General features: G+C 48.1%; 1 protein-coding gene across 3 annotated transcripts in view; it reads left to right on the top strand.

The window, feature by feature from the left end:
• Nucleotides 1-24,012, top strand: part of KIAA1671 (KIAA1671 ortholog) — a 175,321-nt gene that overhangs the window by 137,577 nt on the left and 13,732 nt on the right. For all 3 annotated transcript variants that reach the window (XM_039861929.1, XM_039861931.1, XM_039861930.1), the window contains one exon: nt 23,542-23,660. In XM_039861929.1, coding sequence (XP_039717863.1) covers nt 23,542-23,660 — 119 coding nt within the window. The remainder of the gene's footprint in view (nt 1-23,541; nt 23,661-24,012) is intronic.

The raw sequence follows: 24,012 nt of genomic DNA on the forward strand, positions 1-24,012 counted from the left end.
CCAGCTTTAATACTTAAGCAGGGAGAAGCCCCAGCTAGTCATCATCCCCCACATACACCAGCCCCTGACTGAGAAGAAGTGGATAAACAATTAATATGGAGTCTAGGAATAGTCTTAAGGGGTCTCCTGAGCATTTGTGCTCATCTCTTCTCGGTTGGAAATTCTGGGGATGCTGCTCCGAAGATGTTGATAAAAGAAATGCTTATTGCCTGGGGTGCGCAGAGAGGCAATTATGTAGTAAGAAGCGGGAGCCGAGGCCCCCTTGATATGGCTCACCTGGGAAGGCTGTGGGATGCCGGAGCCGCCAGCCTTGCTCCCATGAGGAAGATCAGAAGCAGGCCTCCCTGGTTATAGGGGAGTCCCTAGGAGATAGGAGGGGAGGCTTATGGTGTATAGATGGTAGTCTGACAGACTTAGCCTTGGATCCTGACTCTGCCACTTCCTTGCTGAGCGACTGAGTATAAATCACATTGCGTCTCTGAGCCTTAGTTTCCTCTTCCCTTAAAAATGACATTAACACTATTCAGTTGTCAGAGGTGTCATATGGACTTAATGAGACCATTCCTCTACTCAGCAAATGCATTATGGGCCTACTGTGTACTGGAGATACATCAGAGCAAGCCAGACATGGTCTCTACCCTCAAGCAATTTACCTTCTAGTTGGCATAGGGAAGGGAGATGATAAACAAGAGCAACAAAAGGTATCTAATACCAGGTGGTTGTAAATGCTGAGAAAAAAAGAGCAAAATCAGGGGATAGAGAGGCATGAGGATACACATGCACTTCACACATGTGGTCAGGGAGCCCTCTCACAGGAGGAGCTCGAATATACAAGCAGAGACCTGAACGAAGGACAGAACCATGCAGCTGTCCGGGGGAAGAGCATTCCAGAACCAGAGGCAGAAGTGTGAAGGCCCTAAGGTGGGAGTATACTGTGCTTCGCTTGCTCTAGGAACCACAGGGAAGTCTCTGGGGCAGGGAGTAGTGAGTGACAGGAAGAGCTGGAGACAGAATCAGAATGAGGGTGCTGTATTTATTACTACTGCCGCGTAACAAATGACCACAAACCTAGTGGCTTGAAGCAATACAGGTTTATTATCTCACAGTTTTTATAGATCAGGAATCCATGCAGAGCTTAGCTGGGCCCTCTACATAGGGTGTGACATGGTTGCAGTCAGGGTGTCGGCTGGGCTACAGTCTCATCTGGTGGCATGGCTGGGGGAACAATCCACTTCCGGGTCTACTCTGGTCATTGGTAGAATTCAGGTCTTTGTGGTTGAGGGACCTGAGGCCCCTGGCTGTCAGCTAGAGGCCACTCACAGTTCCTTGCCATGTGGGCTTTCTCAGGATGGCCCCTTACTTTCCCAGTCCAGCAGGGAGAATCTCTAGAGCGAGTCAGCTAGCAAGAGAGAATCTTATATAATGTAATATAATCACAGGAGTAACACATCTCATTCGCTGTACTCTGTCGATCAGAAGCAGGTCTCAAGTTCTGCCCACACTTGAGGGGGTCCCACATGGTGGAAGTCATGGTGGGGGGCGGGACTTAAATCTGTCTACCATAGGCAGTGAGTGAAGCGGAGGCGGGGGGAGGGAGTCCATTCTGTAAGAGTAGGGAATGAGGGACCGCGAGTGAGGGTTTGTTAGGATACAGTGAGGGCTTTGGGATTTATTCTGCATGTGATGGCAGCTATGGGAGGCTCATGATCAGGGCATCAACATGAGAAATTGTGCATGCTCCAAAGTCAGCCTTCCAGAAATAGTCGTTACTCCTCCCGTTAACAGTCAGTCACTCCAGCTCCTCGCCAAGACATTGGTCAAACACATAAGGAAGGAAGAAAGTGAGGGGAACTACATGACCCTCACCTCTCTGAGCCTCCAACCCTCATGGGACTATAAGATAGATGACAGATGGGGTTTGGTATGTAGCACCTGATCAGCTGATATGGGAGAATCAGACATCAAACAAATCATTGCACTGGCAAATTGCCCCTCAGGTCTTATCCCAGCTTTGTAAAATACTGATCAGAAAACTGACAGAGTAAATTTACCCACGTTTTAATGGTGGGATTGTGGGCGGTTTTTATTTTCTTATAATGTTTTATTGTTAACAGATATCTTTGTATCTGGATCTGTGTTTATATTTTATAGTGAAATATGTAACTTCTGTAGTCAGAAAAAAAAAGACTGCCAGGGCTTTTGGGGTGGCATATCTCTTTTCTAACTCCCTACTCCACCATGCTCAGTACAGTTGATCAGAGGGCTATGCATCTCTCCATATTTATTTTATTTAAAGAGATGGTGCATTAAAGTGGATTTTCATTTTCCAACCTCCTGAAGCTGAGTTCTAGTGGTTCTGATTTAGACCATGTGTTAAGGGGTCTCTCTGGCATCTGCCAAACTCTGGAGTTCAGTAAACATGAATTCAAACCCTGGCCCCACTGTGTACCAGCTCTGTGGCCATGGGGAAGCCCCGCTTCTCTCTCCAAGCCTCAGTGTCCCTGGCTTTACATGGGGATAACCATAGTCCTTACCTCAGAGGGGTAGATGAGAGGAAAAAGCAATGGGGTGAATCGTATGGAAGCACCTCACAATCTACGAAACACCACAGAAATGGTTATTCGTTCAAGATGAAGAATTAATGTTTTGCAAATTCTCTGTTTTGTGGGCAGACCTTTAATATCTGCAGTACCCCATAATTCTATACTCAAGTCCCGGGGTGGGAGTGGTGGTACAGTGGGTGGGATGTGTACTATAGCAGCAGCCTCTAGTTGCCTAGCAACGGGAAACCCATAGAGGTAGATATTCTAATTTGTCAGAATGTTTTACCCACTGAGATGGCTCTGATATCCAGTTACATGAGAAAGAAAAAATCAGCAGTGTGCATAACCCTGTTTATAAGTTGCAGAATCTAATCCCTTCCCAAAAGCTTCTCATGCCATAAGCAAGATTTTAGAGGCCACGAAAGAGTTGCAAAACTGGTTATTTCACCTCAGGGAGCATGTGATCCCTATGGATTTTCAGCTCTGTCCCACTGAACAGGCTCCAGCTGCCACCTTGGCCTGTGGGTCTGGCTTTGAAATGGTGTTTTGGGCTGAGGTTGAGGGGGATACTGTTGCTGTCAGTCCATCTGGGCTCGCTTTAAACCAAAGTGCTCTCATGCCTTGCCCGGAAATTGAATGGAGACCCACCCTTCAGAGGCAGAGCTGGCTGGCAGCTCCCATTCCCAAACTTGGAACCCCCCAATGGATGGGGTCCTTGTTGATGTCATCTGGGCTGATGGTTTCCAAACACCAGTCCATAGGCTGGTGAGGTCTACAATGGCCATTTCCCCGGTCTCCTGCCCTCTCCCAAATCTGTTTATTAAGAGAGAGTTTTCAAGCCTCTCCCGGGACCCCTGACTCGGCACTGAGCAAGGTTTGGAGCAGACAATAGTAATTGACATGAGCCCCTTCCTCAGGGAGTTTCCCGTGGACCACAGGAAGACCCCCGAGCCAATGAGTGTCTGCAACCAGTGATATAGAAAAGGGAGAAAACTACATTCAGAAAGGACTGCCTTTTATTTGGAAATGATGTATGTCATGATTTGAGGGTATTCGAATATTAAAAAAATCCATTTTGAAATGAATTTATATAAAATGAAAAGTTGCTTTGGTGGGCGTGGGGGAGATGTCTTGATTCAGCCGATTAAAATGCTGTTATCCCAGTGTAGTTCACTCCACTCATCTATCCTTCCTTTTCTCCTTCCCTTCCTTCCTTTCTATAAATTATCAAGGGCTGTGAAACATGAAACACTGGTTCCAAGTTCTCATCTGACAGATGATTCCTGAGTCCCAGGGATGGGCCAAAGCTTAGCCACCATCTCGCACCTCTGATAGTTGTCATCCTCGTTTTCTGTGCACCTCAGCTGAGGGGGATACTTGTGCTCCCACCCAAAGCTCTGGAAACACAGGACAGCCAGGTGGTCTGTAAACTTGAGTTTGGGATTAGACTGCATCAAGTTTATCCTGGTTCTGCCACTTACATACTGTGCGACCTTGGCCAAGTAAATTAACTTTTCTGAGTCTCAGTTTCCTCGTCTGTGAGATGAGAATGATAATAATAGTACCTCCATCATAGGGTTTCTGAGGGGACTCATTGTGCAAGTGCCTGCCCGGCATATAAGAAATATAACTTGTGCTCTCTTTGTCTGTTCTTCTTCTCCTTCTTCTCCTCCTCCCTCTTTTTTTTTTTTACTGTTATTAACTAACTTTTCAGATGCTCCAGATTTTTCCACCTTTACCATTTTGCTGAATGATCCTTCTCCTTGGAATGTCCTTGCCCCTGCTCCCTCATCTTTACTTTGTGGTAGTGTCCTCATTCTCTGAGGCCCAGTTCACATGCCTCCTCCAGGTAGCCTTCCCTGCTTTGTCTCCCACCTGACAAACGAATCTGCACTTACTACATGTAACTTAGACCCTAGTAGTTTGCACATATACCTGGCTGCCCTGATGCTCCTTTGACAGGGCTTTAGTTCTCCTTGGGAAGTGTTGTATTGACTCGTGGCCGGCTCTTCACTAGGTCCAGTTCAATAAATGACATCCCTTTCCCCAGGCCCTGGGTCAATAGATAAACTCATAAAGCAGTTCTAGCGTTTGACAAAACAGAGTCTGGACTTTGAGCTGGGACATTTTTCAGAGCTCTGTGGCCTCCCATGGGAGGAGAATCAAACTTGCCAAACCTAAAACATATTTGTATGGTTTTCACCACAGCCGAGGGAACCAAGTACAAACATTATCCCCATCTTGCCTAGGACCCCATCGCAAGGCAGGGGCAGAGCGGGGCTTGAAATCTAGGCCTGCATACACCTGGGGTTCCTGCTCTGAACCTCCTTCTTTCCCTGAGAAGCCCTATGCCAGCCTCGTGCACTGTTAACCCCGACCTCGCTCCGGTCCCCGTGCAGCTAATGTTATGATCTATAATGTTTCAGTGCAAAAATGGAGAAGGAGCAAGGGGTGTGTCCCCTGTGGGAGGTCTGCAACCTCCAAATTTAGGGGAAAATGCTTCTGTGCTCTCACAGTGCTTGGCTAACCTGCTTTAATCCCCCTCGGCCATACGCACCTTGGTCTAGGTACGGCTGGGAATCCCTTCTCTTTAGAGACAGCGAGTGGATCCCTGATGGTCCCAAAGCCACCTGACAACCACAGGACCCACTTGGGGCCTGGGACCCAGTGCAAGTTCCCTAATTGTGGCTGGAAACCATCCCTCACCTATCAGTTTGCTCTAAATGGGAAGCTGGAGAAGGAATAAAATAACGCCTTGGCTCTTTTCCCCACTGGAGGTGGGATGAGTTAAAAACCCACTGGACGAGCAGCATCACAGCGTTGGAAAGCCCGAGTGGGTGCAGGGCAGCCACAGCCCTGGACCCAGCCATGTTATCCACTGCTTTCATTCCCATCGGCAGCACAGGCTGCAGAACTGGGCTTTAAAAATGAGCCCTCCAAAGACCTGCCCCTTGGCACAGAGAGTGACCGTGGTTTTCCGAGGCCACAGTGTAGCCCCAGCCTGACCGAGCTTGGTCCTGGTGACTCTGGACCTGTGCTTCCTCTGGGGGAGGCGGCAGAAGCAGCCTCCAGTGTCCCCGTTGAACACTGCTACCACCAGCTGTGTCACCTGCCCAGCGCCCTCCCGCTTTCCAGGCCTCAGATTCCCTGTCCCTAAAATGAGGTTCCAGTCAGCTCTGAAGCACTCAATGGAAAACTCAGGCCGGAGAGTGGAGCCATCTTTTACACTTTTACAAGTGGAGTGTGTGAGTGTGCACGTGTGTGCATACCATTCTCTTTACAAATTGTGTATTAAAAACCCGGTGGCGCTCAGAAGGGGACGTCTGCTGAAAGTCCACTTCTCGCTGGCCAGAAGGTCCTTTGCCGGTAGGACCTTCTCAACAGTGTTTGGTAGAATCTAATGATAGTATAAAAAATAATAATAAAAGTTCTAGTAGCCACAACCAGGCATGAGCTCAGAGAGGTAAAGCAAGCTACCCAAGGTCACACAGCTGGTGCGAGGCAAAGCCAGGGCTCAAACCCAGATCTGTCCAACCGCAGATCTACCAGGGCACTGGACTGCTGCATCGTGGAACCTTTTCAAGATGTGCTGCTCAAGAAAATTCCTTGCCTGCACTTAGGAACCACTGTATCTTTCCCAGCTGTGCCCCCAGGCCTCACCAACAGATCACTGAAATCTTATTTATAATGAAAATCTAGGGACCATAGCAGTTCTCAGGACCAAGCTTATAGTCGTTTGAACTGTTTTAGCGCTTTTTAGAGTAAGTGGAGGCTCGAAAGATAACCTAGGAAGCAGAGTTGAGTCTGGGCTACCTGGGTTTGACTTCTGTCTGTCCCCTAGGCAGGTCACTTCCCTTTGAACCTGTTTCTCCACCTGGAAAGTAGGATTCTGACAATGGCCAATGTGTCCCCTCCCACAATGGGAGCAGACTGTTAGAAGCCTCCAAATTCGGTTTTCACATTTGGAGATGAGATTTCTTAATTCACCCAGCAAAGGGTCTTGTGTGTAGGCAGTCAGTGCCCAATCAGTGTTTAAAAATAAAATAAAAGAGAGCAAAGTGCACTTGGGACCATTTGAGATTCAAGGAACTGGCTGGAGGAGCCTGGCAGACTTCAGCCCTGGCCTCCCATCCCATACCTGTCACCTGGAGCCAGTCTGGATGTCAGCTTGGATGAAGTAAGCATCTAACACTTTGTGTGCTTAATTTGTGTTTTCATTTGGGAAGCTTGAGGTTTAAAAGTGAGCAGAGGGAATGCTAGACTTAGAATGTGATTTGGGAAAATGAGAGGGGAAGGTGGGGTTTGATTCAGCCCAAATTCCTAAACCAGCACTCCAAAAGCCAAAAATGCTGTCTGTAGTAATGGTGGCATGCATAGCAATAGCTCACTTCCAATCCTCTGCACTGGCCTATTCCTCCTCCTGGAACACCCTCCCCCGGGATAGCTGCTTGACTGTCACCATTACCTCCTTCAGATCTTTGTGCAAATATCTCAAAAGAAAGACTTCCCCTGACCCTGACCCTGACCTTGATGCTGAGGCCGACTCTGACGCTGACCCTGTTTAAAATTGCAGTGCCCCACCCCGCCTACTTCTCAGCCCCTGCTTTGCCTTATTTTTCTCCATGGCACAGATCACCTTGCAGATAGTTTGTAATCTACTCCGTTCTGTATTTTGTCTGTTTCTCCGCTAGGACATCAGCAGTTCCAGGGCAAGGACCTACCTGCCTGGTTCACAGTGTCTGCACATAGCAGGTGCTCAAATGAATGAATAAAGGGAGGGAGGGCTTCCTTTGTGATAGGGTCTTTGCACTTATTGTGTGTAATCTGTAACCGCCTAGAGAGGTGGGTTCTCTTGTCCCCGTTTCTATGGATGAGGACACTGGAACTTGGTACCTAAGTGATTTAGTACCGGGTGACCTTCTTTATATTATCCGCAGCCTGGTCATCCCTCCGTCCTTCTCCCTCCTTTTCTTCCTCCCTCCCTTTCTTCTTCCTCTCTTCTTCCTTCCCTTGTACCCCTCCCTTCACCCTTTCTTTCCTCCCTCCTTCCTTAAACATTCACTGGGCACCCTACATTGTTCTGGGGCCCCGGGTTTGGCCCTGGCGAGAGGGAGGTGAACTTATTATGGTCCCAGCCCTCAGAGGCACTCAGTCTCAGGCTGGGGGTGGTTAGAACTCTAGAGGAGCTATAAGAACTGCTCCCCTGTGCTCTGGAGAGCTGAGCGTTGGAGGTAGGATGATAGGAGCTCCCCAGCAGAAGGGGCAGGGCCGGCATTCCAGGGAGAAGGAGGTCGCAGCAGCAGGCAACGGCGTTGCGTGTCTCAGAACCACACGCAGTGCGTTCTCACTGAAGCAGGATATGTGCAGGAGATTTCGCCAGCCAAGAGGTATCCTGGGGGCTGCAAGTGCACAGCCAAGCAGCTCGGACTTTCTCCAGCTGGCACGGACCCCAGGAGAGACGTCAGCCCAGGACCTCCTAGTTCGCATAGGGTTTTTGCCCCTTGGAGCCTTACAAAGTCTTGCAGTGGTGGGTGGGCTCAGCTGAGGTTTCTGCCCCACCCAGGATTCTCTGTCCTGTTCTGTTTCTTGGTTGTATCTCGCTGCCATAATTGCTCTGGTTTACCCTCCAGAGAACAGTGTTTATAGCTAAGGTCTTATTTTCTGGAAACCAAGGGTAGTCATGGCTGCAAGAATTCTTACTATTCCTATAAATTCCGCCAGCTCCTGTAAGGGAGAGTTGACTAGGGTGGTGGCGCTGCGGTGATCTATAACAAGAATTTGGAAAATACCTAATTTCTAAAAGCTTCTTATATCATGCTGCCTCTTTGGCTGCGTGTCTCCAGCTGGTTTCAGAGCCATAGAGAGGTGATTCTGACTTTCAAGCATTGTAATGATTGAAGTCATTCCCCAAGTGCCTACCATGCGCCAGCACAGCACTCAGCACTTTATGTAAATAATTAGCTCATGCAATGCTGGCATCAGGGCTGGATGCTGGAGTGGTTCTCTGCTATCACTGAGGCTCAGAAAGGTAGAGTGACTTACCAAAGGCCACATAGCTTCTAAGTTTCAGGGAGCCAGGATTGGAGCCTGGGTCTGTCTGGCCCCCAGGTGCCTCCTAACCTGGCATCTCTCTTCTTGAATCCCTGTGACCCACATGGTCTGCAACTAACATACCAGCCCCTAGAGGTAAGGCTCTAACCCTCCACTTCTTCACTCCTCTAGGTATTCACTGGAGGTGCAGAGAGGCATAGGGAGGAGGCAAGGTACACATTGATTTTCTGGGAGTGCTGGTCACCATCTCTGCCTTGACCCTGTCGCCTCTCCCCCCACCCAGAACTCCCTTTCCTGCCCTGTCCCTGGCTCCTCCCCGACACCCTTCATTCTTGCCTCCCCGAGATCAGACCCTGGGGACCCTTCCCAAGTTCTCCAGCCAAGTTGGTGGTGACAGCTTTCTCCCTGTTGCGAAAACTGGAAGTTGGGGCTCGTGATGACTGCCTCCTTCACACTGCCAGTTATAGCCTCTTACGTTTTCTGCAAGTGCATCTGCTTCTTTAGCGCTTTGCTGTGCCCTGGGTTACACCTCTGTGATCCATCAACCTTGTAGAGAAGGAGACCCTGCTGGGACTAATACCAGTTGGCCCAAGAGGCTGGCTGCTCTCTGCCTGGCACCAGAAGCCCTGGACAATTTCTTGACTCAGTGCAGCAGCCCTAGTGGTGACCCCATTTTACAGAGGAGGGAGACCGAGAAAGTGACTCACCTGAGTCACAAAGCTTGTAAGCGGCACGGCCAGGGACATGAGGGCTGACTAAGCCCTGAGCCCTTCTCAGTGCTGAGCCGAGGAGGTGGGCGGGGGTCCAGGGCAGGCCCAGCAGAACTGAAGGTGGACATTCTTAGGGAGGCACTGCCTACTCTATGCTGGGCTGTTCCCCCTGCCCCCTTCTCCGAGGCCTCATCTGCCTGCTCCTCACCCGGATGTCAGCCTCCTGGCCTCTTTGTGTCGTAGAACACCAAAGCCTGGGAAACAGAACATAGCTCTAAGGCAGTTGAACACCCAGATGGGAGCCAGTCTGCGCCTGTGAGAGGCTCAGCACCAACTCTCACTGTGGCAGGGAGAACACGAAATGGGGCTGAACAATATTCTGCTCCCCCACCCTGGGCCAGACAACTACAGTGCTTGCCTGCCTGGGTGTGTGCTGGATCTTCTTCTTTTAAAAGAACTACACAAAACGTGCTCACTGTAGAGAAATAAAAGATCATAGATGAGAAGGAAGAAAAGAAAAAAACTAGTGTCCCGCCCCAGAAATAGGTCTTTTAACATGTCTGTGTCCTTTTAAGATTTTTTGCACATATATGCAAAATACCTATTTACACACAAGAATATATGATAATTATATACATATATGTGAATATATGATAATTATATACATATATAAGTACATGCATATTTTTGCATATAAATGCAATATATATTACACACAATATGCTCCATACATGCAAAATATATATGCAATATATACATATTTTTTCATATGTACAAGTAGATCAGTAAAATAGAATTGTACTATTTGAACTCTTTCGTACCTAGTTTTCTTTCATTTTCCCTATAACGACTAGCTTTCCATGTCAGCGAAATGGTCCTGCAGACTTATTTTCAATGGCTACATCATATTCCATTTTTCAGGTTATGCCCACTTTATATAGTCAGGCCTCAAATGATTTTGGACATTTAGGTTGTTTCCAGTCTTTGTGCCTTAGAAGTAATGTGGCAGTAAACATCACTGGATGTTCATCTTCACACACCTGCGTGATTGGAATGACTTTTAGAAGTGGGGTAACTGGGACAGAGAGGCAAAGAGCCTGTGCAATTTTAAGGCCTTGGTGCTTATTGCTAAGCAAATTCAGGTCTCTCACTGAAGTTATTTACATTGCCTTGGAGGCCATGTATGCAGGTATTAAATCCCTCTGGTTTCAGCTAGACCACAGTGTGAGTACACACACACACACGTGCACATGCACACCCATGTGCACACACACATAGGCAAGTTGTATCATTCTTCTGACTCTCCGTTTCCTTCTGTATAACATTGAACACCAGGTTTGTAGCCCATTATCCACCATTCTGAAATCCATGAAGCTAGAACCAAAAGCTGCACTGTACCAATGTGCTGATGTGAAGTTATTAATAGTGTTTATTTATCCCAAATTGTGTGACTATTCATACATGTTGCTGCAGAAATATTAACAAATTTGCCTATGGGATGTTGTCCTACATCAGTGTTTTTTCACTTTTCGGTTTTTTTTCTTTCATTATTATTTCCTAAATGCCTTCTTAAACATTTTTTTCTTAAGTGCCTTTCCATGAACTTTTAATATCATGGCTATATTGTGTATCTGTATGTGCACTGTATGCATTTCTGTGCTTTATACATTAAAAAATAAGATATTTTTTCACTCCCTCCCCAAAAGAACCAATTTTCACTCCCTTGGGGATAGAACACTCTTGTGGAGAATGCATGACCTAGACCAGTAGTTCTCAACCAGAGGGTGACTTTGTCCGTCATGGGACAATTGGCAATGTCTAGAGACATTTTGGTTGTCACCACTGTGGGAAGAGTATTGCTACTGGCATTGGTAGGTACAGACCATGAAAGCTGCTAAGCATCTTACAGTGCACAGGACAGCGCCCACCACCTGCCATCGTTCCAAGATTGGGAAACCCTGCTCCGGACCCATTGGGGACATCTTCCAATATGCATATGCCCCCCTGTTGCCTTTCTAAAATCTGAAAAGTTTCAAATTTGAAATGCACCTTGGCTTCTGGGCCTTGGTGCTTATTGCTAAGCAATGTAAATTTTTTGAGACTGGAGCTGGTGGTACTGCAACACTTGAACCCACTTTACAGATTGGTGGGAGGACTTTTGCATCTCTAGGTACTTGGCCGTGCCTGCACTCACCCAAGATGAACCAGAATGAGTGCCAGGTGCCTCGAGTCCCCAGTGCCTTAAGCCCCACCACCTAGATGTTGCCCCCACATTAGAAAAGGGTCCCTCGGCAGCTGGACACCCTGCTGCACATTTCAGTGGCCCTTGAGAGTCTTTCACAATCTCTGAGTCTGACTTCCAAGTCTTACCGAGTGAGTTTCTGGCCCCAAGGATGCCCAAGGCTTCTCTAGCCTGCCCGAAAACCTGCATGGGCCTCAGCTTTTCCAAATGGGTCCATTGTTTTGTTTGTGGGCTTGACCAAAGTGTGGTGTCTGCCTGAACAGATCTCTGGGCTCTGCCCGTGCACAGGTCATTACAGCCAGCTGATAAGCTAGCTTCGAGTTGTACTCGGGCCTGGCCCCTGTGTCCTGGAGCCCACAACTGAGGCTTCAAGAGTGCTCTCACCAACTTGTGACCCACTGAGCCACATGGTGAGCAGGCGGGGACACTGCAGGAGGCAGTTCTGCCCCGATCTGGGTGCTGTAAAGAGTTGGCCAAAAAGATACCATCCACGTGGGCGTTTTCCAAGGCCTCTAGCTTACCGAGGGCTGGGCTGTGAGTTAGAACAGGCGGCTCCCTGGGCAGGATCTTTGAACAAAGCCACAGGCTGGGCTGGGCACCAGAAGGAAACGGAGCCCTTGGCTCTGTCCCAGGTGATGGAATGTCAGCCCGACTGGTTTTTCTCCTCCTCAACGAGGTAGCCACCGTGCCCCTTGAGGCTAGTGAGCTTCCAGGCTCAGCCTCTACCCTCGTTGGGCCCCCACTCCAAAGGAAGAGGTGTCCCATTCACGCTTGGTGCTCTGAGCATTCCTCTCTGCGCCCCTGTAGGGCTGCTCCACAGGGCGATGGGACAGGGGCTGTCCAGCCCACAACATAGCAGTCTCAATAAAGGTAGCTCTTCACTTGCCCCCGCCTCACCTTTTCCCAGGCTGTCCCCTCACCTGTATTGCTTTCTCCGTTCTCCCCGACCTGTCCCAATCTGATCCACTTTTCAAAGCCTAGGCCGAGTCACATGCCCTCCACGAAGCCCTTTGTCACCCGCCCCTCCCCATCTTAGGCCCAGAAGTGCCCTGGGCACCTGGGATTGGCTCTCTGTTAATCAGCGGGCCCAGTATGACCAAGGGGGTAGTTTAAAGCAGTTTTCCGCCCTTTACTTTTTGTGAACTTATCTGTAATGGCTTTGACATCTTTCCACATCAACACTTAAAATTCTCCTTCATCGTTCTCAATGGCAGCGCCATAGTCTCTTGCAGGCATAAACGAGGGTTTACACATCAGGCGCCCTTTGGAAAGGCAAGGGGTGGGTTTGCTGTTGCCAGAAACAGTGCTGTGTGAACATCATCGGGTGTGTGAGTTTGTGTGTGCATGTTTTGTGTGTGTGTGTGTGTAGCTATATGTGCTTTTTGTGTATCATCTGAATGTGTTTTGTGTGTATGAGTATTTGTGTGTGTTTGTGTATATATGTATGTGTGTACTGTGTGTATGTGTTTTGTCTATTTGCATTTATGTGTATGTGTTTTATATATATGTATGTATTTGTGATGTATGTGTGTATATGTTTTTTGTTTATAGATATTTGTATATATGTGTATGTGTATATATTTGTGTGTATTGTTTGTATGTGTTTTGGATATTTGCATTTATGTGTATTCTGTGTTTTATATACGTATTTGTGTGTATATATTTGTATATGTGTGTTTGTATATGTATTTTTTGTGTAAAGGTATTTGTGTATATATGTATTTGTGTATATTTGTATTGTGTGTAAGCATTTTGTGTGTATATGTATTTGCATATTTTGTGTATAAACGTGTGTTTATTTGTATGTGTATGTGTTTGTGTTTTGTGTGCATATGTAATTTATGTATATATTTACATGCGTGTGTATTTGTATTATGCATCTGTGTTTGTGTATGTATATCTGCTGGATGAATTACCAGAAGCGAGGGTGATGGAGCAATGTTGTGACACTGGAATGTGCTTGCCGCCACAGATCACAGCGGAGGTGGTGGCCGTGTTCTGCCAGGGGGAGATAGTGGAGGATTTGGGGTCCTAAGGCAGTGGAAAAGACACACCCAGCTTCACACTTATGTGTCAAGGCTGCAATTCTGTCTCCTGACAAGTTGAGCCCTTGCCTGAAATAAACATGAGACGTTTTGACGTGTGGTGTTTCAAAAAAAGAAGCCAAATTTGGCTTAGACTGTTTTAAGAATCGCTGCAAGAGAAGCCAAGTCAGGCTGGGTGGGAGTGATTCCATGAGGAGGAGACGCTGGGAAACATACAAGGATTATATATTAATATAGAATTGTACGTTTTAAACATTTTTTAAAAAATTACTAACCGCAAATGTTACAAAATACAAAAAGAGGTAGAATAAAAAATATGTCTGCCTCCCTCCCCTTCCCCCCAGCCACTCAGTTCCCCTCCCAGAGACAAGTGTTGTCACAGTTTTCCTGTGTCCTTCTCTGATAGTCTGTGCATTTTCAAATATTTGCGTATATGTTGTTGCCTCAACACAAGCCACCTGTTGTTTCTTGCCTTGCTTATTCACTTAACAGTGTATCTTGGAGGCCATTCCACATCAGTACATACACATCTGCCTCATCCCCTTTAACAGTTCTTTTTAACAGTCAAATAGTATTCCATTCTATGGTTGTTCTATAATTTAGGTTAAATATATTTTTTTAAAACCCCGAATTCTCTTTTCCTTTGGCTCATCTTAACCTTAGAACTGTAGACCTTTTAGTAATAGGACTTTAGACTTAAAATGGAAATCAAATTTGTCTGTTTCCATGAAAGAATATCTCAGTACTTCTAGAATGTTCTATGCCCCTCCCCTCTCTGCGTATGAAGATTCCTGATTATTTTGGGCATTGTCCTCCTTTCCTGGATCAATTTCTCCTATTTCGTACCTTAAAAAAATAATCACAGTAGCCAGTCCACTTTCATTGTCAGCATGCTGAAGTGGTGTTTTAGAAAAAGGGTTTGTTTTAACAATAACAAAAATTAAATTTTAAGGGCATGTAGCTAAACAGATGGTCCTGTGATAGATCAAGAGAGTTTGAGTAAATAGTAATATAATTCACAGACATTAGAGAGGGGGATCATTTATGGTTTGTTCATTCATTCATTCACTCATTCATTCATCTATCCATCCATTATTAGTTGCTTCCTTTCCACGGTGGCTCTCTCTTGGCCTTGGGGTTTGAGGGTGAACAGACCCCAGTGTCTGCACCCAGAGAGCTCACAGTTTGGAGGAGACAGTCAGACAAGCAGTAAGCCCAGCCAAGCATAATACATTCTATGACGGGCTGAGCACAGGGTCTATGCGGTCCCAAAGAGAGACCTAACCCAGCTGTGGCTGGAGGCAATCAGGGGAGCCTTCCTGGAGGAGTTGATGCCTGAGCTGTGTTTTAAAGACACCTCCCAAACAGACCTGGTGCCAGCATTGCCCAGTGGCTGACAGACTGTACCAAGAAGTCTCTCAGAGGGGCATTTCTTAGATGAAACTGCTAACAGGAGTTGTCAGAGTGGGAACGGGTGGGTGACAGTCCACAGACTCGGAGCCCAACTTCCGGGGTTTGAATCAGCCTCTTTCACTCCCTTCGCAAGTCTGTTCACCTCTCTGTGCCTTAGTCTTCTCATCTAGAAAATGAGGGTAATAGGTGCTACTTAGTGTCGTTGGGAGGACTAAGTGTGGCAACTTGGCACACAGTAAGTGCCACATAAGTCTGTTGTTATTGTTGCTCTTTAATTTCTCAGAACCTCACCTCCCTCATCTATGAAAAGGGGGTATTAATAGTATCTACTGTGGAAATGAAACTAGATGGTCCACATAAGGAATTTGACGTGGTGCCATGTACACAGTCGGTGCTCCGTAAGTGTTCACGGTTATTACTATTCTTATTGCCTCCTCACTCACCTCTGACATCCAGAGGACAGGCCCCAGAGTGTCCTCTGGGCTTCTGGATTCCAGGGGACCCTGCCTCTGAGGCTGATGGGAGCCTGGGCCCCCAACCCAGCTGTCATTTCCATTTATAGCCTCTGAGGCCTTTGAGAGAGCAAGCAAACCCTTTCTCCAGAGCCTTTGCGGACACTCCCACTTGTCGGACACTCCCAGCCGAAACCAAACACGACTCCTGAGGACCAGCTGCAAACGTGTGTCCCTGTCACTTGGTTGACGCATTTGTCCCACAGAGACAGCATGTCTCTGCCAGAGCCGTCAGAAGGTCTCGGACCTGGAGGGAGACTGGTCTGCCAGGCAGAGCTGGGGTCCAATTCATTTTGTGACATGACCTTCCCCTAGGCACCCTTTGGAGGGGAGCCGCTAACTAATGTCCTGGTTGAGGGAGATACTTGCAGATCTGGTTAGGTAGCCTTTTTGTTCTCAGCTGAATAGCGTGACTTTGAGGTCTCATTTGGGCCTGTTAGCACATTGTCAGAGTGTTTGTTAAAATGATGTGTTTTGAGAGCTCAGCAGTAGACATCCCATCGTCGTCATCATCATCATCATCATCATCATCATCAGGTCACCTGGCATCCATTGGGCACTTACCACATACTGGGCATATGCAGCTCTCACAGACATTTCACAGAATCCTCCCACCTCCCCACACATCCTCCTCACCCCTGTTTTACCAATAGGAACATATCAATGTTTAGTGAGGTCCGGTCACAGTTAGCAAAAGGTAGAGCTGTGGGTCAGGGATGGAGCCCAGGAACAGGTGTGTTCCTGCGGGCAGAGCCACAGCACCCTCATTCGGAGGCCCGGGCACACATCCTGCTCCACCTCTCCATCACGCTCACCCGTGCATCTCTCTCTCTCTCTCTGTGCCTGTTTCTGTGTTTCTCACTAAAGGTCATGTTCTCTTGGTTTTTGAATTGCTCTGTCTTTGTTCTTGCTTCTTCACTCTGCTTCCATTTGCCTATCTATCTCTCTGCCTCTCCTTTGGCCTCTCTACCCTCCCTCCTCTACCCAAGCTTGCCACCAACCTCAAGATGACCTCGAGACCTTCCTGCCCCATCTTCCTGAACCCATGGGTGACTACTCTAGCCAGATGACCAGCCTAGACCCTGAGCTATACCCCATCCAAGCCACCACACACAGCCACATCCAGCCAAACCTGGCCATACCTGACCACACCTGGCCATACCTGCCCTGTTGTTCTCAGATCCCTTTGAGAGAGGCCAGTGACTGGTGTCCTACCAACTTTCCCTAGGAAGTACCCCCCACCTCCACCACTGGGCTATGGCAGGGACTAAGCCTAGCTTGCATTATAGCCTGAGCTGGCATCGAGGGCTGCCCAGAAGCCCGTCAACTGCTCTGACCCCTACTAGCTGTGACCCAAGTCCACAGGCAAGGGATACTATGTGAGTTTTTGCTAGAAGCTTTGGGAGACAGTTCTGAGGGCTCTCTGCCCAGCCCCATTCCCTGTCCATGTTCATATCCCACTGGCCTGACTGCCTCCCCTTCCCTCCCCTCCTGTCTCCTCTCCTCTCCTTCATTCCCTTTCTCCCTCTCTCCTCCCTTCCTTATTTACTGAGCACTTACTAAGTGTCAGGTACTGTAATGAAGCACCGAGAATCCAGTGATGGTAGAATGCAGCTCTCCCCTTTTGGAGATGATTTATACTAGGAGGAACAGGCACCCAATGAATCATACATATGATTTAGAGCCACCACCTGAGGTCGGGGCTCTGAGGGAAAGGACTCCGACCTGGACTCGTAGCAGAGGGTGACGCTCGCTGTGGGCTCTAAAGGATGCAACACTGAGCCAGGTGGAGGGGGCATCCTAGGCAGAGCGAACAGATGAGATGCAATGGTGAGGAGACTGGGGGCTGGACCACAGAGCCCTGTAGGCAACGACAGGACACATAGTGCTTTTCAGATTAGAGGCCGGGTGGTGGGGTGCAGGGTGGATGTGAGACAAGCCTGAGCACTCAGCCCATCCTTAGCCTGCCTCCCATCCCCTTCTCCCCTTCCCGGGCCTGAGACCCCACCAAGGGATGCGCCCAGGGATGCACTGGTGACCAGGCACAGGCCAGGGCGGCCGGACACCTGAATTCTAGGCCTGACTGGGCATCCCTCCCTCTCCCTGGCCCTTGGTTTTGCCATCTGTGAAATGGTCACTGAGGATACGACAAAGCTCTCTGGTGTCAAGCCAGAGCCAGAAGAATGCAGTGGCTTTGGGGAGCTCAGACCTGGACAACAGGTGAAATCAGACTCAAACCCCAGTTCCATTACTAACTGTGACCTTGGCATGTCTCAGGGCCTCAGTCTCCTCCCCTGTAAGTCGGGTCTGCGATGGTTTCTGCTGCACAGCATCATTGGGATCGCTAAATAGCAGAGTGGCTGGCACATCATCAGTGTCGGTCTTCGATATCATTGCTACTGATATCGCTCAGTTGTTGTGCGGGTCTGACCTGGATACAGGGCAGGAAAGTGCAGCAGGCCCTCTGGGGCACTGAAACGAAGCAAATGTCACCTGCGCCAGCCTGGGCACGGTGACCATAGAGCTCCCTGCGCAGCTGGGGGTGTAGAGTTGCAGAAGGGGGCTGGGACTCAGGTCTTGAATTGCTAGGAATTGCTCTGTCAGCTGTGGGCCACCAAGCACTGCCCTGACTCAGGGTTCGTTCTTAGGTGGATGTGTCAAACACCCCAAAATATATGCAGGCGTAATATTTTCCCTTTTCCCTACCCTCTCGCTAGCTACATTTTCTTCTCTGGTTAGGTTCTCACCTACTCATTGCAAAAAAAGTTATTTCAGAAACATATTCTTCCAACAAATATTTATTCAACTACAATAGGCCAGCATTGTTTTAAGTGCTGGGGTGCAGCAGTGGATGAAACAGCCAACAGTCTAAAGGCTATATACATCAGGGGTCAGCAGACTGCCTGTTGGCCAAATCCAGCCAGCCACCTGTTTATAAATAAAGTTTTATTGGAACACAGCCACGTCCACTCGCATATCATTTGTGCTGCTTTCCTGGTAACAGTGGCAGGGTGGAGTAGTTGGACAGAGACCGGATTGCCCACAAAGCCCAAAATATTTACTCTCTGGCCCTTTACAGAAAATGTTTCCTGGACTCTGATATAGATTAGCCAATAAAGAACCCCCTTCTGATTTGTTCTTAATTCACGATGTAAATAATCAGAGGTATGATTCAATTAATTTTATTTAATTTTATCATCTGCTTATATTGAGATACAAAGTTACAAGTGTGGATAGTAAATAAAATCATCATTAATAATCAAAAGACAGCCTGTTATCTTAGCACAGACAGTGTGCTGGTAACAGTTTGCCGTGGAACCTTCCAGAGGTTTTCGTTTGCTTATACTCACATTGATATGTTTGTGTTTACAAAATTGACATCTCAGCACACATACCATTTTGTAACCATTTTTGTTTCTAACGTTTGCTAGTACAAGGCAGACATCTTTCTGTGACAGTACGTGTTCTTTCCGATCATCATTTACCCGGGCTGTGTTTATTCCATTGTGTGGATAGACTATACCGTACCTCACCAGTTCCCACCTTACTGGACAGTTAGGTCATTTCCAGTATTTTGTAATGATAACTAATCCTGCAGGGAGCGTCCATATTCGTAGATCTTGGCAAGTGTGGCTAATGATTTTCTTGAGATAAGTTTCTGGAACTAAAATTGCTGAGTTGAGGAGTTGCACGTTTTAAATTTCGGGATATGTTACGACTTGTTGAAACACAGCCCTTAAAGGCGTCTGTTATGCTGGTCTCCCAATCTGGGTATTACAGGGCTGTCCATCACAGGTCCCGAGCCGAGGCAGTCGTGTTTGCGTATAAGGACCCAAAGTTTTCCCCCACCAGTAGCTTGGGGCTTGATGAGCTAGTCCGAGCAAGTGGTTTTTAAGCTTGCCAAGTTCTTGAGGCTTTTTAGAGCATTTTAATGTGCATTTCCTCATCAGAGCCTCTTGAAGCTTCCTGAGAAAGGTGGGGGCAGGTGGATGCTGGGAGGCAGGAAGCAGTGCTGGGACAAGAGCCCAGAAACCTGGGTCCCAGTCTCCCCAGCACTACCTATCACTCACTGTGAGAACTAAGAGCCGTGAAGCAATTCCTGTCTCTGGACTTCACTTTCTCATCTGCAAAGGAAGGACTCTAGGGTCCTTGTAGATCTAAATGATAAGATTGGATGATCCTCTTTGAACAAGTGACAGATGAACTGTGTATTGGGGATGGTTGCTATCCATCAGAGTTGCATGTCAAAAAAGGCCAGTGCATGACGCCAACGGGGGCCTAATTTGGACATGTGCTTTCCCACAACAGCTCTTTAGCTTGTGTTTTCAGACTACCTTGTAGATATCTACTTGCCTGCAGACAGTGAGGGTTTTTATAGCAGCCCGTAAGGCAGAATTGAATCGGAAAAACATCCTGCCTTAAGGCTAATAAAAATTCTGACTTTTAGGTTGTTTATAGTTTTGCCCCCCACCCCCCACCCTTTTTCATGGTTGATCTCGAGGCTTCATAGCCCTGGGAGCCAACCTCAAGCCTTGCTAACTTGAAGTGCTGCCAGGATCTGCTAGAGTGATGAGACATGAATAATTTGCAGTCCACACAAGGTTACCAGAATACTAACTGGAGAAAGTGCTGATAAACTGCTTGCTTTCTTAAGCCTCATTTATAAAACGAATTCTCTTCGATAATCCTAATCCCTGAATTACTCCAAATTTGGGAGTCTGTGGGAAAGAGTAGTGACTGAGATGGCATTCAACCTAGTATTTAATATCTGCTTTCTCTGGACAATGAGGCACAGAGAAGTTAAGTAACTTACCCAGGGTCACATGCTACTATGTGATGGAGCCTGGGTTCAAATGCAGGCATCATGGTTCCAGAAAAAGGGGATACTGAAAAAGAAACAGGGCAATTATAATTGTTATGTTGTGGAGAGTTCTACAGCAGAGCTGTCCACTAGAACTTTATGCAACTATGGAAATGTTCTGTGTCTGTGCTGTTCAACATGGTAACCACATGTGGCTGTGGAACCCTTGAAATGTAGCTAGTGCCACTGAGGAACTGAACTCTTAGTGTTTTTGAGTTTTAATTAATTTGAATTATATTTAAATAGCCATGTGTGGCTAGTGGCTGCCATATTGGACAGCACAGATATAGAGACTTAAGGCCTAGGGGACAGTTGGGGTGCTGGTGGGGTGGGGGCGGTGTCCTGAGCCAGCCTTGGGTGGGAGAGAGTTCAGGGAAGGCTCCTTAGAGGAAGAACCATCAAAGTTGAGGAGCATTTGAGATCTTGCTTCCCTGCAACTAAAATTAAAATAAGTTTTAGTCCAAATAAACTTATAAAAAGTTAAAAAAAAAATCCATTCAAGTTGAAATCTGAACCACAGCCGGGGGTGGGGCCGCTCAGCAGGTCTGGAGGTAAGGGAGAGTGGGGTGAGGAATGAGAGGGAAAGAAAGCCTGGAGCAGGGGGTGGGAGGGCCTAGGGATGGGTGGGGGAGGGGATAATGAGGGTCCCACAAGCTACCCCTAAGGTCTTTGGAGCTTTAGCCTGAGGCACCCTGCAGGCTCAGATTTCGGTTTTGGAAAGTGTAACGGGAAGAAAATATTTGGAACGGGGCCAGAGTTGAGGAAGGCAGGGAGACCCTGGAGCTGGCTGGGGCTGGAATAGTCTTCAGCCATTAAAAGCGATGGTCTAGATCAACTGACCCAGAGAAAATTCTGGGCAGGACTATGCTTGAATATTGCCACTGGGTGACGGGTTATTTTAAAATGTTATTCTTGTGTTTTTTTTATAGTTTCTCAGTGTTTTACAATGATCTTGTATTATTTTGGTTACTAGAACAAAGAAAAGGTTTCTACAGGCAGTAAAATTAGGGTCGTTCGGACAACAGCTGTCATTAGAGTCTGTGAGTGTGGCCGTTTGCCAGACGTGACTGAGGCGTTTATTCTGAATTCCTGTCCTTGCATACACCTCGTCCACAGCATCCCCTCGAACATCACGGGTACATTAATTAGTCTCCCCAAAAAGTGACAGAAAGAGAGTGGGAAGGATGTGGGCATTTATCGGGCAAGGCTCTGTGCTAGGAGCTGTCAGGCAGGTTCTCTCATTAGCATCCATGCCTTTAGGGTGACCACCATTTCCTCACCGAATCCTTATAACTTCTCTGTGCCCCAGAGAGGGAAGTGAGGGCCCTGGGGTCACACAGCAAAGCTTTGCCCCACACACTTGCTCATTCTTGCTGGACCAAGTATGTTTGCTCTGCTAAGGATGGTTTCACAGAAACCGTGGAGAGGCGTGCTCCCCATGCCTGGAAAGAATGTAAACTGCTGAGGGACGGTCAGCCCACCTCCACTAAGCGCCTACTGGGTGCCAGGCAGGCGCCATGTGGGGAACAAAGATAGTGGAGCATCCTGACCTTGTCGGATGCATCAGCTGGGTTACAGAATCTCGGAGACTATGTCTGTGTTGTGACCCCGCCTCAGTTCCCCAGTGCCTGGCACATAGTAGGTGCTCAGTAAATATTTGTTGAGCAAGTAACTTACATATCAAACTTTTCCCAGTACAAAAATGAGTCCAGAGTAGACAGGAAGAGTTCAGGAGGGAGAGAGATGGTTATGGGTTGTAATGGCTTTGGGCGGGAAGGATGGATGGGACGAGGGAACAGCATGAGCAATGCCAGAGGCTCAGAATGTGTGAGGTTTGGGTGGGATACGGTGGGTAGGTCAGGGAGAGTGGGATGGAGGCCTTGTTTGGTGCAGGGCTGGGAGATGAGACTGGATAGGAAATTTAGGACTCAGTGAGGAGTGATGGATTTTAGAAGGAGGCCTGTCAGAAGCCTTGGGAGATTTCTGAGCAGGGGATGGACACCCTGAAGCCATTCCAGCAGAATGTGCCTCCTGACCACAAATGGAGCAGAAGGAGGGAGATACTCCCTGTTGGTGTTTCTGGAATAGAGAGCAAGGTTGCTCTCGGCCACTTGCCTCCATCTCCTTTCATACCCCTCATGCACTGGCCCCAAGTTAGCAGAAGATGGTGTCTGGGAACATCCTTCAAAGCTCAGAAGCCAAGGCCATTTGAATTGTTACTGTGCCCGTGGCCGCCCAAGGGGTTGGAGTTTGATTTCACTTGAGTGCTTCGTCTTCTCCCAGGTGAACAAGTTGAGAAGCTGCAGTTCATTCATTTAGTGGAGACCCATGGGCTCCCCACTGTCAGCCAGGCACTGGGCTCTCCCTGTGGCCAATTCTGTCAGAACCTGGTTCCTCGCCCAGGCCAACGGCAGAGACCGCTAACTGAGCAGGGAGCGACAGAACTAAGGGGTCCAGGCCGCATGGAGCACAGGGTTTACTCGTTAAGGCTTGGGATCCAAGCCCCCTGCCTGGGTTTGAGTTCCACTTCACTACTTACTGGCTATTTGATTTGGGACATGTCACTTTACCTCTTTGAGTCTCAGTGTTCTCATCTGTAAAATGGGGAGTATAACAAATTCCACCTCAAAGGATTGCTGGGGGACTGCATTTCAGCGAGGTGACATGTAAACAGTGTGGTGGGCGCTGGCACAAGTTCAGTGCTCCGCAGATGCTGTGCTGGATGATGCTGATGGGGGAAGCATGGCAGCAGTGGGACCTTGGGGTGGGGTGCACATGGGGGCGTGCCCCAGCCAGACCAGTAAGTCCTGGGAGCATTGAAGGTGTGTGTGTCAGGGTTGGGGCCGGAGGGGGAGGGGGGAGTTTGGCCTGGCTGCAGGGCGAGGCAGAGCAGGGCACTGAGGAGGGTCAGGGGGCGCCCTGCAGGGCCCTGTGTGCTGGAGAGGGCGGCCTCTTCATCCTGACTTTGGCGCTGACAGTCCTGCATCCTGTGCTGTCTTAGACAGACTCAGATGGCTGGTCACGTTCATGCCCATCCAAGACACTTGGACCCACTCTGAGAGCAGTAGGAAGCTGGGGGTGTTGTGTTATGATCTATATCACCTGGAACCAGGTTCTGAGCATTTTTCCCTGATAGTAGCCTCTTATCTGGCTTGTCCTTGTAGGACCAGCTGAAACAGTGTTTCTCCAGGCGGCCCCCCGAGGCCAAGGACACCGACACCCTTGTGCAGGAAGCCGACAGCCAGTATGGGACGTGGACGGACCAGCGCCAGAGTGGGGAGAGGTAGGTGGGGAATGCGAGGCTCCTGGCCGCAGAGCCAGGCATCTGGGCAGGGTCAGTGTGGTCCACCGGCCTCCTGATTTCTATATTACTAGAATTTGTTTTATAATTACAAGAGTAAACAATTCATGTTATAAAAAGGAAATTTAGGAAGTACAAACAAAATTTTAAAAATGATATATGAAATATCCAGAATAGGCAAATCTGCAGAAACAGCAGATTAGTGGTTGTGGAGCGGGGTGGGGGAGGTGTGGATTGGGAAGTGACCGCTTAACAGGTATCAGGTTTCCTTTTGGGGTGAGGAAGATGTTCTAGAACCACGTAGTGGTGATGGTAGCACAACATTGTGTGTCAC

This window comes from Pteropus medius, unplaced genomic scaffold, assembly GCF_902729225.1.
Source record: "Pteropus medius unplaced genomic scaffold, Ma_sr-lr_union100, whole genome shotgun sequence".
NCBI lineage: Eukaryota > Metazoa > Chordata > Mammalia > Chiroptera > Pteropodidae > Pteropus > Pteropus medius.